This window comes from Hemitrygon akajei, unplaced genomic scaffold (genome assembly GCF_048418815.1).
Source record: "Hemitrygon akajei unplaced genomic scaffold, sHemAka1.3 Scf000039, whole genome shotgun sequence".
Lineage (NCBI taxonomy): Eukaryota > Metazoa > Chordata > Chondrichthyes > Myliobatiformes > Dasyatidae > Hemitrygon > Hemitrygon akajei.
This window is the reverse complement of record NW_027331925.1, coordinates 5272685-5289719: the sequence shown is the minus strand read 5'-3', so window position 1 is coordinate 5289719 and position 17035 is coordinate 5272685. Positions and strand designations below refer to the sequence as shown.

Here is a 17035-nt window from a genome sequence, read left to right as displayed (position 1 = left end):
TCATCCCAGGTCGCGAAGAAAGGATAAAGTTTCTCCGTGAATTTATTCCCGGTGAAGGTGTGGAGACGGGACTTGGTCTCCGCGTTGTAAAAAGAAACTGACCCGGACTCGTAACTGAGATAAACTCCCACTCTCCCGGGGATGGGACCGGCAGCGAGACGGGACTCGGGGGAGGTGAGATCACGGTACACGTCATAATCCCGATATAACACGTCACCATACCGCCTGATGACCCAGAATCCGGACTCCGGAATCAGTCTGACCCATCCCTTCCTCTTCACAGACTCTGCGGCGACTCCCAGACACCAGTCCCGACTCCCCGTCACCTCCACCTCCCAGTAATGTCTCCCCGATGTGAATCCCTCCGATCCCAGCACACAAAAGCAGTTTGTGAATCTCTTCCCGGTGTCAGGGAGATTCCTCCGGGTCTGGGTCCGTCTCACACTCTTCCGATCCTCAGACACCTCGAGATACGGATTCGCCGTTTCCACATCCAGGGTGACAGAGACTGGGGGGAGAAGCAGAGAATTAGAGAGTCCCCGGGGATCGGGGGGAGACTCGGGCAGCGCGGCCCCGGGGATCGGGGGGAGACTCGGACAGCGCGGCCCCGGGGATCGGGGGGAGACTCGGGCAGCGAGGCCCCGGGGATCGGGGGGAGACACGGGCAGCGCGGCACCGGGGATCGGGGGGAGAGTCGGGCAGCGGGGCCCCGGGGATCGGGGGGAGACTCGGGCAGCGGGGCCCCGGGGATCGAGGGGAGACTCGGACAGCGCGGCCCCGGGGATCGGGGGGAGACTCGGGCAGCGGGGCCCCGGGGATCGGGGGGAGACTCGGACAGCGCGGCCCCGGGGATCGAGGGGAGAGTCGGACAGCGCGGCCCCGAGGATCGGAGGGGAGACTCGGGCAGCGGGGCCCCGGGGATCGGGGGGAGACTCGGGCAGCGCGGCCCCGGGGATCGAGGGGAGAGTCGGACAGCGCGGCCCCGAGGATCGGAGGGGAGACTCGGGCAGCGCGGCCCCAAGGATCGGAGGGGAGACTCGGGCAGCACGGCCCCGAGGATCGGAGGGGAGACTCGGGCAGCGCGGCCCCGGGGATCGGGGGGACATTCGGGCAGCGCGGCCCCGGAGATCGGGGAGGGGGGGAGATTGGGCCGGCGCTGACCCGGGGACGGGGATCGGGGGGGATTTCCGCTGGACGGAGAGCAGAGAGACCCCTGGCCCTTGACTCCTCAGACAGGGGAAACATCCTCCCTCACTCCTGCCTGTTGACTCCTGAAAGAATTTTGTGTTTCCATGAGATCTCTTCTCATTCTACGAAACTGGGAACAGAGAACATAGAACAGTACAGCACAGGAACAGGCCCTTCATACAATGTTCACATTCATTTCTGAGTGTGAAGTGGGGGAGTGTGATGGTTTGAGACAGTAAAGGAGGTGATAATGGGAACCAGTAGGGGAGAGATGAATGGCAGATAGAACCAGGAGGGGGAGGGGTGGAAAGAATGTGGGTGAACTGTGTGTGTAGACGTAATGAGAAGCTGGAGGGGGCAAAGATGGGAGATGAGGATGACTTTGTCCCCTTTCCCAGAACCCCATCCCTCGCAGCCCCTCATTTAGACAGGGGATGAATTTGCAGGAACCCTTAAGCAACACAGGTCCTGATGAAGTGTTTCAGTCTAAACCGTGGACTGTTTATTCTCTTCCATAGAAACTTCCCGGACTGAAGTTCCCCCAGCAATTTGTGTGTGTTACTCTGCTTTAAATATACTCAATTATTTGGCCTCCACAGCTGCCTGTGGCAGATTCACTATCCTGTGGATAAAGGAATTCCTTCTCATCTCTGTCCTAAATGGACATCCCTATAGTCGGAGGCTGTGCTTACCGTTCTCGACCCACCCACATCCTCCCAACATCAACTCTCTCCAGTCAGGTGTCAGAGAGATCTGGCGAGACCCTTCATCAGGACCTGTGCAGCTTGGAATACCAGCATCTGCAGATTTTCTCCTGCTTGATTTTTAAAGCAGAAGTTAATAAGTAAACTTCTTGATCAGTCAGAGTCTCAAAAGTTATGGGGTGGAGGCGGGAGAATAGGGTTGAGAGGGATAATAAAGCAGCCATTCTTCTAAACACCCATGAGTACAGGCCCAGAACCATCAAACACTCCTCATATGTTAACTCTTTCATTCCCAGAATTATTCTTGTGAATCTTCTGCACCCCCTCCAATGCCAGCACATGTTTTCCAATAGAAGGGACCCAAAACTGCTCACAATACTCCAAGTGTGGTCTGACGAATGCCTTATAAAACCTCAGAATTACATCCTTGCTCTTGTACTCTAATCCTCTCGAAATGAAAGCAAACATTGAGTTTGCCAATCTTACCACTGACACAAACTGCAAGTTAACCTTCAGGGAATCCTGCACAAGGACACCCATGTCCCTTTGCACCTCTGATTTTTGAATTTCGCCCTGTTTACAGAATTGTCTATGCCTTTATTCCTTCGACCAAAGTCATACCTGCCTAAGTTTGTACCTGTCAAACTCTACCTGTGCTACAAGATCCTTATTACGTATACTGGTGCATTCAAATAAGACCATAAGACAAAGCAGCAGAAGCCGGCCATTCGGCCCTTCGAATCTGCTCCACCATTTGATCATGAGCTGATCCATTCTCCCATTTAGTCCCACTCTCCCACCGTCTCACCATGACCTATGATGCCCTGGCTACTCACATACCTATCAATCTCTGTCTTAAATACACCCAATGACCTGGCCTCCACTGCCGCAAGAAATTCACAGATTCACCACACTCTGGCTAAAAAAATTTCTTTGCATCACTTTTCTGAATGGGCACCCTTCAATCATTAAGTCATGCTCTCTCGTACTAGACTCCCCCACCATGGGAAACAACTTGGCCACATCCACTCTGTCTATGCCTTTTAACATTCAAAATGTTTCTGTGAACTTCCCCCTCATTCTTCTAAACTCCACGGAGTACAGTCCAAGAGCGGTCAAATGTTCCTCATATCTCAACCCTCTCATTCCAGGAATCATTCTAGTGAATCTTCTCTGAACCCTCTCCAATGTCAGAATATCCTTTCTTAAATAAGCAGCCCAAAACTGCACACAGTATTCCAAGTGAGGTCTTACCAGTTCCTTATAGAGCCTCAACATCACATCCCTGCTCCTATACTCTATTCCTCTAGAAATGAATGCCAACATTGCATTCAACTTCTTCACCACCAACTCAACCTGGAGGTTAACCTTAAGGGTATCCTGCACGAGCACTCCCAAGTTCCGTTGCATCTCAGGACTTTGAATTTTCTCTCCATTTAAATAATAGTCTGCCCATTTCTTTCTTCTACCAAAGTGCATGACCATACACTTTTCAACATTGTATTTCATTTGCCACTTCTTTGACCAGTCTCCCAATCTATCCAAGTCTCTCTGCAGAGATTCTCTGTTTCCTCAGCACTACCGTCCCCTCCACCTATCTTTGTATCATCAGCAAACTTAGCCACAAGGCCATCTATTCCATAATCCAAGTTGTTGATATACAACGTAAAAAGAGGCCCCAACACGGACCACTGTGGAACACCACTGGTAACAGGCAGACAACCAGAATAGGTTCCTTTATTCCCACGCTCTGTTTCCTGCCAATCAGCCAACGTTCTATCCACATATGTAACTTTCCAGTAATTCCATGGGCTCTTATCTTGTTTAGCAGCCTCATGTGTGCCACCTTGTCAAAGGCCTTCTGAAAATCCAAATACACAACATCCACTGCATCTGCCTTGTCTAGCCTACTTGTAATTTCCTCAAAAAAATTCAATGGGTTTGTCAGGCAGGATTTTCCTTTAAGGAAACCATGCTGAGTTTGGCCTATCTTGTCATATGCCTCCAGGTACTCAGTAACCTCATCCTTGACAATTGACTCCAGAAACTTCCCAACCATTTCTCAAACTAACAGGTCTATAATTTACTTTTTGCTTCCTTGCCCCTTTCTTAAATACCAGAGTGGCATTTACAATCTTCCACTCCTCCGTAACCATGTCAGAATCTATTGACTTTTGAAAGATCATTGCTAATGCCTCCGCGATCTCCACAGCTACTTCCTTCAAAACACAAGGGCGCATTCCATCTGGTCCTGGAGATTTATCTACCCTTAGACTATTCAGCTTCCTGAGTACTTTCTCTGTCGTAATTGTGACTGCACACATTTCTCTTCCCTGACACCCTTGAGTGTCCAGTACACTGCTGATATCTTCCTCAGTGAGGACTGATGCAAGTACTCGTTCAGTTCCTCAGCCATCTCCTTATCTCCCATTACAATTTCTCCAGCATCATTTTCTATCGGTCCTATATCCACTCTCACCCGTTTTTTATTCTTTATATACGACAAAGCTTTTAGTATCTTCTCTGATATTATTTGCTAGCTTCCTTTCATAGTTCATCTTTTCCCTCTTAATGGCCTTCTTAGTTTCCTTTTGTAAGCTTTTAAAAACTTCCCAATCCTCTGTCTTCCCACTAATTTTTGCTTCCTTGAATGCCCTCTCCTTTGCTTTTACTTTGGCTTTGACTTCTCTTGTCAGCCACGGTCGCAACCTTTTTCCATTTGAAGATTTCTTCCTTTTTTGGAATATATCTGTCTCGCACCTTCCTCACTTCTCACATAAACTCCAGCCACTGCTGCTCTGCCATCCTCCCGCGTGTCCCTTTCCAGTCAAATTTGGCCAGTTCCTCTCTCGTGCCACTGTAATTTCCTTTACTCCATTGAAATACCGACACATCGGATCTCGGCTTCTCTTTCTCAAATTTCACAGTGAACTCAATCATGTTACGATCACTGCCTCCTAACGGTTCCTTCAACTCAGTCTCTCTAATCACCTCTGGGTCATTACACTATATCCAATCCAGTACCTCTGATCCACTAGTGGGCTCAACAACAAGCTGTTCTGAAAAGCCATCTCGTAGACATTCTACAAATTCTCTGTTTTGAGATCCAGTGTCGACCTGATTTTCCCAATCCACTCGCATGTTAAAATCCCCCACAATTATCATAAAACTGCCTTTCTGGCAAACCTTTTCTATTTCCTGTTGTAATTTGTAGTCCACCTCACTGCAGCTGTTAGGAGGCCTGTATATAACAGCCGTCAGGGTCCTTTTACCCCTACGATTTCTTAGCTCAACCCAGAAAGATTCTGCACCTTCCGATCCTATGTCACCTCTTTCTAATGATTTAATATCATTTCTTACCAATAAAGCCACGCCACCCCCTCTGCCTACCTGCCTATCCTTCCGATACACCGTGTATCCTTGGACGTTCAGCTCTCAGAGACATGCATCCTTTAGCCACGTCTCAGTGATGGCCACAAAATTATACCTGCCAATCTGTAGCTGTACAACAAGATCATCCACCTTATTCCTTATGCTGTGTGTATTTAAGTATAACACCTTAAGTCCAGTATTTGATACTTTTTGATTTGATTGCACTTCAACTCATCCCATTGGCTGCAAATTTGCCCCATCACCTGCCTGTCCTTCCTGACATCTTTACTGCTCACTATCTTAGATTTATTTCTGTTTTGCCCCTCCTCTACTCTATCATTCCGGTTTCCCATACCCCTTCCAAATTAGTTTAAACCCTCCCTAACAGCTCTATTAAACATTCCCGCTATGGTTCAGGTGTAACCCGTCCTTTTTGAACAGGTAATACTTCGCCCTAAAGAGATCCCAATGATCCAAGAATCTGAAGCCCTGCCCCATGCACCAGTCTCTCAGCCACGCATTCATCTGCCTGATCCTACTATTCTTGCCCTCACTAGCACGTGGCACAGGTAGCAATCCTGAGATTACTACCCTGGAGGTCCTGCTTCTCAGCTTCATTCCTAACTCCTGGAAATCTCTCTTCAGGACCTCCTCCGTTTTCCTCGCTATGTCATTGGTACCAACATGTACCAAGACAGCTGGCTGCTCGCCCTCTCCCTTCAGAATATCCTGGACCCGATTCGAGACATCCCGTACCCTGGCACCTGGGAGGCAGCACACCATGCGGGTATCTCTACCAGGCTCACAGAATCTCCTGTCTGTTCCCCTGACTATGGAATCCCCTATGACTACCGCATTCCTCTTCTCCCTCCTTCCCTCCTGCACAACAGCGCCAGGCTCAGTGCCAGAGACCCGGTCATCGTGGCCGTCCCCTGTCAGGTCATCCCCCTCAACAGCATCCGAAACGATATACTTGTTGCTGAGGGGGGCAGCCACAGGGGTGCTCTCCACTATCCGGGCATTTCCCTTCCCTCTCCTGACAGTCACCCAGTTTTCTGACCCCTGTAGCCTAGGGATGACTACCTCCCTGTAGCTCCTGTCTATCACCTCTTCATTTTCTCTAATAAGCAGTAGGTCATCAAGCTGCAGCTCCAGATCCCTAACACAGTCTCCGAGGAGCTGAATCTCGGTTCACCTGGTGCAGATGTGGCTATCAGGGAGGCTGGAGGTCTCCCAGGATTCCCACATCTGACACCCTGAACAAAGCACTAACCCTGCAGACATGCTACCTAATTCTACAGGAATGAAACAAAGAAAGATAGGTCTACACACCCACTTACTTCGCCAAACACACGAACTTTTTAAACCGTTCGCTAATGTGGCCTGCTATTCCCCCGTCCGTCCGGGCCGATTTGCCAAGGGGAGAAAAAGAGTCGGTTCCTCGCTCTCGCCTCTTCCCATTACCGCCTAAGCCCGTTGAGCCAAAGCCCTACACTCTGCTGCCACCCACTCCGCTGCCCGCTGTATAGGGTGGTCATCTTTTTAAACTCTCCGCGCTGTCCTGCGCAGTCTCACCGTTCTTGTACGCAATTTTTTTTAAAAACTGCCTTCCTTCAGAATTTAGCTCCCACGCCGCCCTTCTTGTCCCAATCTAAAAAATACCTTCAGTCCTGTATTCATCAGCCTATTCCACACTGTCCACATGAAATTCAGCAAGGCCTTTGATGTCGATGATAGACCACACTTGGAGCATTGTCTGCATTTCCGGTTCCCGAATATGGGGAGGATGTCATTACACTGGACAGGAGGCTTCAAGAGGATGTTACCAGGACTGGGGGCTTGGGTTAAAAGCAGAGAGTGGATAAGCTTGGGCTATTCAGCTGTAGTGTAGGGTGTTCAGGTATGACCCCTTATCGAGGTAAATAATTCATAAGGAACTTAAATAACGTTTCTTTTTCCAAGAAATGGGAGTACAGAACCAGAGGCCTCAGATTGAAAGTCAGACGGGAAATTTTTATGAGTGGTCTATCGGGTAACATTCTCATAGAGAGGGAGGTTGGTAAATGGAATTTGCCCTCAGATGCTGTAGAAACAGGTAAAAATAAAATATTTTAAAATAAATTTGGGCAGGTACACAGATGGGAAATGGTTAGAGGGATGGGGGGGGGGGCAAACACACACAAATGGGCCATGCTCAAGAAGAAATTGATGAAGTGGGCCGTGATTTCAACATCCGTCAAACCCTCCGAGATCATCCTCCTGAGGAATCTCACCCCGGAATCTGTCTGTGAAGTGTTGATGTGACGTCACGTCAGAGGGCAGCTCAGTGCCACAGAACAGACAGACTGGGTAAGGACGGCAGATTTCAATCCTAAATGGGAATTTGTGCCTATTTCTGTGGCAGTGTGTCACACTCTGATAGTATATCCCTGTGTGTGTGTGTGTGTGTGTGTGTGTGTGTGTGTGTGTGTGTGTGTGTGTGTGTGTGTGTGTGTGTGTGTGTGTGTGTGTGTGTGTCTGTGTGTTGATTGTGGTAAATATCCGTGTGGTGGTATACATATTGAAGGAGAGTGTGCACATTGAAGAATTTGTATGTTACAGTGTGTCATCACATGTCTGGTGTGTTGAGTTGTTTAAATGAATAAATGACTGTCTCTGAAGAGATTGGTTTCCAGGTTACTGAGGGAAATAACAACGTACATTGCTGAGGCTCTGACTACAATCTGCCAGTCCTTCCTGTGTATGTGTGTGAGGGAGCTTTGCCAGGCCGGTTATTCTGTGTGTGCTTCTCCCGAGATGAAATCTTGACCCATGTCAATGCTTGTCGTTGTGTCCGAGCTCATTCTCACAATGCTTCAATGTAGTGGTCTGATCACCATAAGACATACGAGCAGAATTAGGCCATTTGCCTATCGAGTCTGCTCCGCCATTCAATCATGGCTGATCCTTTTTTTCCCTCCTCAGCCCCACTACCTGGTCTTCTCCCCGTAACCATTGATACTGTGTCCAATCTAGAACCTATCAAGCTCTGCCTTAAATACACCCAACAAGTTCCACAATTTCACCAGCTGCTGGCTCAAATTTCCCCGCATCTGTTTTAAATAGACCCCCCTCTATCTTGAGGCTGTGCCCTCTTGTCCTAAACTCCACCACCATGGGAAACATCCTTTCCACATCTACTCTGTCTAGGACTTTCAACATTCGAAAGGTTTCAATGAGATCCCCCCTCATCTTTCTAAATTCCAGCGAGTACAGACACAGAGCTATCAAACGTTCCTCGTATGATAACCCTTTCATTCCTGGAATCATCCTTATGAAATGAACCTTCTGCAATGCCAGAACATCTTTTCTTAGATGAGGAGCCCAAAACTGTTCACAATACTCAAGGTGAGGCTTCACCAGTGCCTTATAAAGCCTCAGCATCACATCCCTGCTCTTGGATTGAATGCTATCTAAACCCCTTGAATTGAATGCTAACATTGGATTTGCCTTCCTCACCACTGACTATACCTGCATGTTAACCTTTAGGTTGTACTATTTTGCCATTTGAGTATTTATTCATTTTTGGAATACATCTGTCCTTCACCTTCCTCATTTTCCCAGAAACTGACACCATTTCTGTTCTGCTCTCATCCCTGCCAGCATCTCCTTCCAATTTGCTTTGGCCAACTCCTCTCTCAGTCCACTGTAATTTCTTTCACTCCTCTGAAATACTACAATGTTAGACTTTCTCCTGATCAAATTTCAAGTTGAACTCAGTCATGTTGTGAGCACTGCCTCCTAAGGTTTCTTTTAACTACTCACCTCTGGTTCAATACATAACACCAATCCAGTAGAGCTGTTCCCCGAGTAGGCTCAACGACTAACTGCTCTAGAAAGCCACCACACTGCATTCAACAAACTCACTCTCTTGAGATCCTTTACCAACCTGATTTTCCCAATTGCCCTGCATGTTGAAATCTCCCATGATTATCATAACATTGTCCTTTTCATCAGCCTTTTCTATTTCCAGTTGTAATCTGTGGGCCACAACCCACTGACTGTTGGGAGGCCTGTATATGACTGCTGTCAGAATCATTTTTACTTTTGCAGTTCCTTACCTCAACCCAAAAGATTCAACATCTTCCAATCCTATGTCACATCTTGCTGCTGATTTACCAGTAGAGCCACACCACCCCATCGGCCTTCCTTCCTTCCACCGATACATTGTGTAAACTTGGACATTCAGATTCCAACTACAACAATCCTTCAGCAATGATTCCGTGATACCTGACAATCGGTAATAGTGCAACAAGATCATCCACCTTATTTCCCGTTCACATCAATAGATTCTCCTGTCTGTTCCCCTGGCGATTCAGTCCCCGATCACGACCACTCCCCTCTTCTGCCTCTAACAACAGTCAGAGATGCTGATCCGGAAGGAGGAAGACCTGCATCAATCAGAGTCTGCACTCACAGGGCACATGAACGACTTGTGTATTTTCCTGACAATCCCTGTCACCACACTGATACCTGCTTTTATTCCCTACAATATTATCATCAGTATTAAATTCCCAGTTCCTCTGGTAGATCCAAACTCATGTCCTGGTGTGTTAGTGCGTTTGCCTGGGATCAGGACAGGGTGGTTCATCTGCCAGTCCCGTGTATTGGTTGTATTGTGACCCTGTGCTGGTGTGTTCAGGGGTCTGACATCTCCAGCTGACCATGTGACAGTGATGCCTCCCAGTCGGTGGGGTTGATGTGGAATAAACTTCAGTTCCCCTTCAGCCCAGTATTACAGACAATCTTTGCATCAAATTGGAACTAAATTGAGCTTTATAAACAAGGAGAAATGAATCTTTGTAAGTTTTACCTCGATTAATAGCATCAAGCGTTTCTCTCAGCACTGTTTTCAACCAATAGGGGTGATCGAATTTTTCAACCGGTAGGGTCTCATCTGTCACTGACAATTCCTGAACATCGTCATTAATCCTGTAAATATTAAACTGCTGGTTAGAAATTGCAGTTCTGAACTATTTTACAAATCCATACAGGGTTTCAGTAAAGAGCATGTCCTACCTTCTGTTCCGACGAGCTTCCTGCTGAAATAAATAAAACACAAATCTGATTACACTTGGACTTACTGTCCACATCCTGAATTTCATCCAAATCATTACAAATTGTTGAAAATTCCCACTCCCGGAATCACTCACACACACGGACAATACCGAACCACGGGGTAACTTACAAGGAAAGTTTCTGAATGTCAGACCATTACTGAGAGGATGAAACTTACAGTGAAGACAGGACAGGCTGTGCATTATCATCTGGATATGACGTCAGTGTGATAGGATGGAGGAATTTAAGATCAGTGATGTATGTGATTGTGTGTGGGTGGAGGAAGTACCTCTATTTATGGGGAGACTTGTGGGGAGATGTAATTCCAGATGGATTTTAACAAATTCCACTAGAAATTTAGTGAGGAGGATGTGGAACTCAGTGCCACAGGAGTGGTTGAAATGGAACAGCAGAGATTGAATGTAATGGGGAGGCTGGATAAACACGTGAGGGACCAGGGAGTTCAGGGCACTGTTGCTGGTTGTGTTGAGTAAGTGGCCGGAGGATTGTGCCGAGGGTAATTGGTAGGAGAAGATGGACCGAATGGCCTGCTCATGACGGAGAATGGGACACAATCCCATGTAAACTTATCCGAAGAAGTAGAGACAGTGAAATTTTCCGTAATCTGACGGAAACCAGTTATGGAGGATATGTCTGGTGTGCGGGTCACATTCTTTGTTCTCACTGATTGACAGAGAGACCCTCACACCCACCGCACCAGACACACTCACAGCCTGTGACTGGAACTGGGTGTTAATGGGAGTTTTAGAGGATATTTAATGCGGTAATTAAGGAAACAGTCAGCAGCTCTGTGTTATAATCAGAGTAAATCATTTCAGAAAAGATTGCATTCTGTCCTGGGATGTACAGAAGTTGTGGAAGTTCAGTTTTGGGACAATAGACAATAGGTGCAGGAGTAGGCTACTCGGCCCTTCTAGCCAGCACCGCCATTCACTGTGATCATGGCTGATCATACACAGTCAGTACCCTGTACCTGCCCTCTCCCCATATCCCTTGACCGCACTATCTATAAGAGCTCTATCTAACTCTCTCTTGAAAGCATCCAGAGACTTGACCTTCACTGCGACAATTGATTTGTTAGAATTGGCCTCGGTGCTGTGTTTATTTCAAATATACCACTGTTCATTTAGTTCAATTTGACAGAAACAAATTGAAATATAATCCCTCACCTTGAGAAATATCACACTGTCTTTTTGATCCATCTGTTCCTTTAACTTAGTGATTTCCTCCTGAATAATCCTTATATTCTCTTGAATCTCTCGAAGATTTTTCTCCATTGTGTCGAGAATCCTCTTCTCTTCTTCCCTGAGATCCCTGAGGAAGCTCTGCTCTTTCTCAGTGATAATCTGGCGCAGTTCAGCAAACTGGGATGTGATGTGGGACTGAAGGCTGTGTGACTGTTCCTGTTGAATGAAAGGTGAAGATTAATATTCTGCACTGCTGTGCTCTGTTTCCTTTTGTCGTTAAGTTCGGTCTATTGGAGTCCATGCTACTTCTGAGTGCATTCCCGTCAACACCATTCCCTCACGTTTTCCTGAAACCTATTCTCACTTATGACCCATAAGCTCCCATCTGATTCACGCACACCCACCCCACCTTCACAGGGTTAACGGTAATTAGCCATTCATCCGTCATGTCGTTGGGATGTGTCCGAGTCTCTCGTGGCCACAGGGAGAGCATGCAAACTCCACACAGACAGCACCAGAGGTCAGGATCAAACCCAGGTCACTGGAGCTGCGATACTCTGCTATTCTGCATTAAATAGAGCAAAACTCGACAGTAATATCAGAAATTCCGCCCAGGAAGCCTCACCCGAACTCCGGAAATCTTCTCTTTCTGTTGCTGCTCCTTTTCCTGGAAGTCTGATTTCTTTTTTGTGAGAGAGTCTAAGGAAGATTTTAGCTGATCCTGGAAGTCAGAGAGTGAAGGAAATAGAAACAAAGATGCATCAAAAGAAACCGGTGATCAAACCCGATTATCACACAAAATGCCGGAGGAACTCAGTGAGTCAGGCAGCATCTATTCAGGGGAAATAAACAGCCGGTGTTCCGGGATGAGACCCTTCATCAGGACTGGGAAGGAATGGGACAGAAGCCAGAATATAAAGGTTGGGGATGAGAACCAGCTGACAGGTGACAGGTAACACAACGTGAGGGGGGACGTGGGGGAGGGTGATGAAGTGAGAAGCTGAGAGGAGATAGGTGGGAGAGGTAAAGGGCTAGAGAAGAAGGAATCTAGTACGAGAGGACAATCGACCATGGAAGAAACGGGAGGAACTGGGCTGTTTGCGGCCCTGAATGGTGACGAGGGAGGAGGTTAGGAGTCAGGTCCCACTTGTCCCGTTTGCAGGTGTCGGTGCCAGGAGGGAGATCAGTGGGGAGGAGCGAGTGGATCAGGGCGATACAGGACGTGGACCGCGATCCGTATGGAGAGCGGAGAGTTGCGGGGTGAGGAGGTGGGCTGTGGGACGGAGAGATGCTAGAATCCCGTTGGAGATGGCGGAAGTTGCAGAGAGTGATGTGTTTGTTAAGGAAATGCGTTAAGTATTAAATTAATGTTAGTTTTACCGTGTAGTTTTTAACAGCTTCTTTAACCGGCTTGAAGCGGTGCTCTCTGTGTTCCTCCGCCACTGCACAGATCACACAGATCAGTGTCTTGTCCGTTTCACAAAACAGCTTCAGTTCTTCCTCATGTTCCTCGCAGTGACGTTTACTTTCCTTCCCTTTCGGATTCAGGTTTAGATTTCGAAATTTTTCAGCCAGATTTGCTAAGGCCCGATTCACCCTGAGGGTGCGGTCAGCAAACTCCTCTCTACATTCCGGGCAGGAGTTTCTCTCCTCCCTTTCCCAACACCGTGTGATACAAGAGCGACAGAAGTTGTGTCCACACTCCAGTATAACCGGATCGGTGAAGAATTCCAGGCAGACGGGACAAATCACCTCCTCGCTCAAACTCTCGGTCTCTCCTTTCGAAGCCATGTTAACTCCAGCACTTCCTGATTCAGAATGCTTTCACTTTCGGGGAGTTGCTGATCCCCTGCAGTACCGCGATTGTCCACTACGCGCGCTGCAGTCTCAGGGAGTGAACATTATGTTGCTGGATGTGTTCAGTGGAAATTCTGGCCATTTCTATGTTTAGTATGGGATCAAAAACACATTAAACAGGCAACAGATAAGAAAACGCGGCCATGGACTGTCTAAGCCCGGCTACGAGCGGAGGAGGGTTGGCCATATGGCCAGCAACCCCATCTCTTAAAAACCCAGTGCGAGAAAAACGTCAGCTGAATCTCCAAAGGCCTCATCCCTGCGGTCGGAAGGACCTTCCCCGGGAAGACGATTGAAGTCCTGCGCTGAAAGGAGAAGCCATGTGTCCCCCCCCCCCCCACCCCGGGTTCACTACTACAATAACTGTGAGGCTTCCTCAGCCAACCCGGCCTCCCCCTGTCCGGTGTAGAGGATCCCTGTAGTACCAATGGTGTCCCTGTAGACTGGAATGTGTCTGTCGGCAGCATTCCTGTATGACAGGGTTTCCCAAACATTTTTTTAATGCCAAAGACCAATACCAGTAACCGTGGACCCAAGGTTGGGAACCGCTGCTCTCCGGACATCTCGATGTGATGGCAGGCCAACAAGTTTCGAGCGTCTTTCCCCGAGTTGATGATCTTCCAGCAGCATTCGCTGTCCGTTTTCCTGTGGATCCTGGGAACAGCCCGAGGATCAGTGAGCCTTCTGTCACGCAGCTGCTGTGACACAGGCCCTTGCATCTTTCTACACAGATCTTCGCCAGCCCACAGTCCGCAAAGAGGCGAGTGACCGTCTCGTCTCCACTGCAGTAATCTCGGGGCAGCGCGCTGTGGGAGTGATCTCCGGGCATGCAGCAAGGATCAGGCTGGGAGGGGCCCTCTCGTCTCCACTGCAGTAGTCTCGGGGCAGCGCGCTGTGTGAGTGATCTCCGGGCATGCAGCAAGGATCAGACTGGGAGGGGCCCTCTCGCCGAAATACAGGCGAGGTCTTGCTGCCTGTTGGTGAGATCTGGTGATGAGGCATTCTGCCAGATGGTCTGGGCTGTCTGCTCAGGGAACCACTCCACTGTGTCCATCCAGTCCTTCTCCTGCAGTAACTGCAGGACATTCCGTGCTGACCACTGTCTGGTGTTCTTGTGGTCAAAGCTGCTGGTCTGAAAGAACTGTCACCAATTTCATTAACACAAGGTTCACATGGAGAAGCTTCCTGACTGAGACAGACACAGTCTCACAGGGTATTTACAGGGTAGGGGCAGGAATGATGTTTCTCCTGGCTGGGCAGTGGAACCAGTGATCACAAACTCAAAATCCAAGATCACCTCAGCAGGACTGAGATGAGGAGAAATTTCCCCAACACATTGCGGTGAATATTTGGAGTTTTCTCCACAAGTTTCCTAAATTAAACTGTCATATTTAGGGGCTCGGCGATGTTGGGAACATTGCAGGAAAGTGGCGCTGAGGTCAAAGATCAGACATGTTCTGAGTGAGGGGCAGAACAGCGCAACGGGCCGAATGACAACGCCTGCACCTGTTTCTTATTTCCTAAATCACGAGTTGACATTTGCGCCTTGTTCTCCCCTGGCCTTCAGCCTGTCGGATTGCACAGGGGAGCGGTGAGAGCTCCGGAGATCCATCAGCAGCCGCTGCGGTCATTTCATGCTCTTGTTATTTATCGCTATTTCCCTGTATTTGCACAGTTTATTACCTTCAGCACTCTGGCTGATCTTTCACTGCCTGCTTCTGTTATGGTTACTATTGTATACTTTTTCTAAGTATGTCTGCAGGAAAATGCTTCTCGGGGTTGTATGTGGTGACTTATCTGGACTCTGATAATAAAATTTATTTTGCAATTTGAGTTTCGGGAAACTTGCTTTAATTCTGAGAACAAACTGTGACTAACATCTCCAGCTCCCAGTAGCAGCCCGTCCTCACACACTCACAGCCAATCAGCGACCGGTGCTGGGAGACGGATGCTCTCATTGGCTGAGGGGTGTGAGTGGGCGGGACGCTGAGCGCCCGGCCGGGCCTGTGTTTGGAACCGGGACCGAGTGAGGCCGGAGACCGGGAGCTGCGCCTCGGGTTTCGGCTGCACCACCGGCAGGTCTCGAATCCTTTCGAAGGCAGAGCTGAAGAGACCGGCGGAGATTCCGTGAGATGTTTCAGCGACACGGAGGGCGCCCGGCCTTTCCCCGCCGAGGATCGGGGCCTGTTGTCTGGAATTGTCTCCCAGACCCGTCCCTTCCTGCTGGGAGACGGGAGCTGCCACGCAGTGGCTGCCGATGGATCTCCGGAGCTCTCACCGCTCCCCTGTGCAATCCGAACGGCTGAAAACCAAGGGGGAACAAGGCACAAAGGTAAACTCGTGCTTTAGAAAATAAGTAACAGGAGCATGCCTGGCCACTCGGCCCGTTGCGCCTATTCCGCCCTTTCCTCAGAATAGTCCTTTTTAAACAAACATAAATACAAAGAGCTTGAGGGTAAATAATTAATAGGTTAAAGTATAAATACAAATAGATGATATTAACCTCCCAAACTCATAGTGGTTAGAAAAAATGGAGAAAATAAGAAAACTTCCCCCCCCCCAAAAAAATGAAAAAAAAACCTAACCGACATGGGCCATTGCATTATATAAAAGTAAGGTTTAGGAAAAGTCAGTTTAGCTTATATGAAAATGTTGAATAAATGGTCTTCAAGTTTCTTCATATTTAACTGAAGGGTCAAAGACAACACTTGTAATTTTTCTAAACTCGAACAAGAAATAGTTTGAGAAAACCACTGAAATATAGTTGGAGGATTAATTTCTTTCCAATTCAATAGGATAGATCTTCTAGCCATTAATGTAACAAATGCAATCATCCGCCGGGCTGAGGGGGGATAAACGACTATTATCCACCTTTGGTAAACCGAAAATTGCAGTAATAGGATGCGGTTGCAATTTGATATTCAGAACTGTTGAAATAATACCAAAAATATCTTTCCAATAATTTTGCAAACAGGGGCAAGACCAGAACATGTGGGTCAATGAAGCGACTTCAGAATGACATCTGTTACTGGTTGGATTAACATAAGAATAAAATTGAGCGAGTTTATCCTTGGATATGTGAGCCCTATGAACAACCTTAAATTGTATTAAGCATGTTTAGCACAAATAGAAGAAGAATTGACTAATTGTAAAATTTTCTCCCACTGCTCAGTGGGTATAAGACAGTGAAGTTCTTTTTCCCATTCCTTCTTAATTATTTCTGATACTCCTGGCTGTATTTTCATGATCATATGATAAATGATGGCTACTTAACCCTTCTGGCAAGGATTCAGAGCTAGAATTTTTTCTGTAATGTCCACTGGTCATAATTTCAGAAAATACTAACATTCAAGAAATTTCTAACTTGCAAGTATCTAAAAAAAAAAAAGAGTTTTAGGCTGGATAGCTGTTCAAAGGACATAAAACTGTTATCTAAAAATAGATCACGAAAACATGTTATACCTTTTGTTTTCCATAACACAAAGGCTTGGTCCATAAAAGAGGGCTAGAAAAAGAAGTTAGATATAATAGGGCTTGATTATTCAAGCCAAAGAATTTACGAAATTGAAACCATATTCTTAATGTATGTTTAACTATAGGATTAGTTAT

At 47.5% G+C, this 17035-nt stretch overlaps 1 protein-coding gene across 1 annotated transcript; it reads right to left on the bottom strand.

Annotated features, from left to right (window-relative positions):
* Positions 1-1115: 1115 nt before the first annotated feature.
* LOC140720263 (E3 ubiquitin-protein ligase TRIM69-like) lies at positions 1116-15384 on the bottom strand. The gene is made up of 7 exons (XM_073035134.1): positions 15345-15384; positions 12950-13011; positions 12195-12290; positions 11552-11785; positions 10323-10345; positions 10117-10235; positions 1116-1318 (listed from the first exon to the last, which is right to left on the bottom strand). Exons 1-7 carry the CDS (start codon positions 15382-15384, stop codon positions 1311-1313), a joined length of 582 nt encoding a protein of 193 aa, XP_072891235.1. The 3' UTR covers positions 1116-1310.
* Positions 15385-17035: the final 1651 nt, after the last annotated feature.

Bases quoted from the DNA above. Each gene is read 5' to 3' on its own strand.
- LOC140720263 (XM_073035134.1), bottom strand. From the start codon at position 15,384: ATGAGAGCATCCGTCTCCCAGCACCGGTCGCTGATTGGCT. The intron at 13,012-15,344 runs GTGAGTGTGTGA...TGATCTGTGCAG, and splicing joins GCACCGGTCGCTGATTGGCT to TGGCGGAGGAACACAGAGAG. The intron at 11,786-12,194 runs GTGAGGCTTCCT...TTCATTCAACAG, and splicing joins AGAAGATTTCCGGAGTTCGG to GAACAGTCACACAGCCTTCA.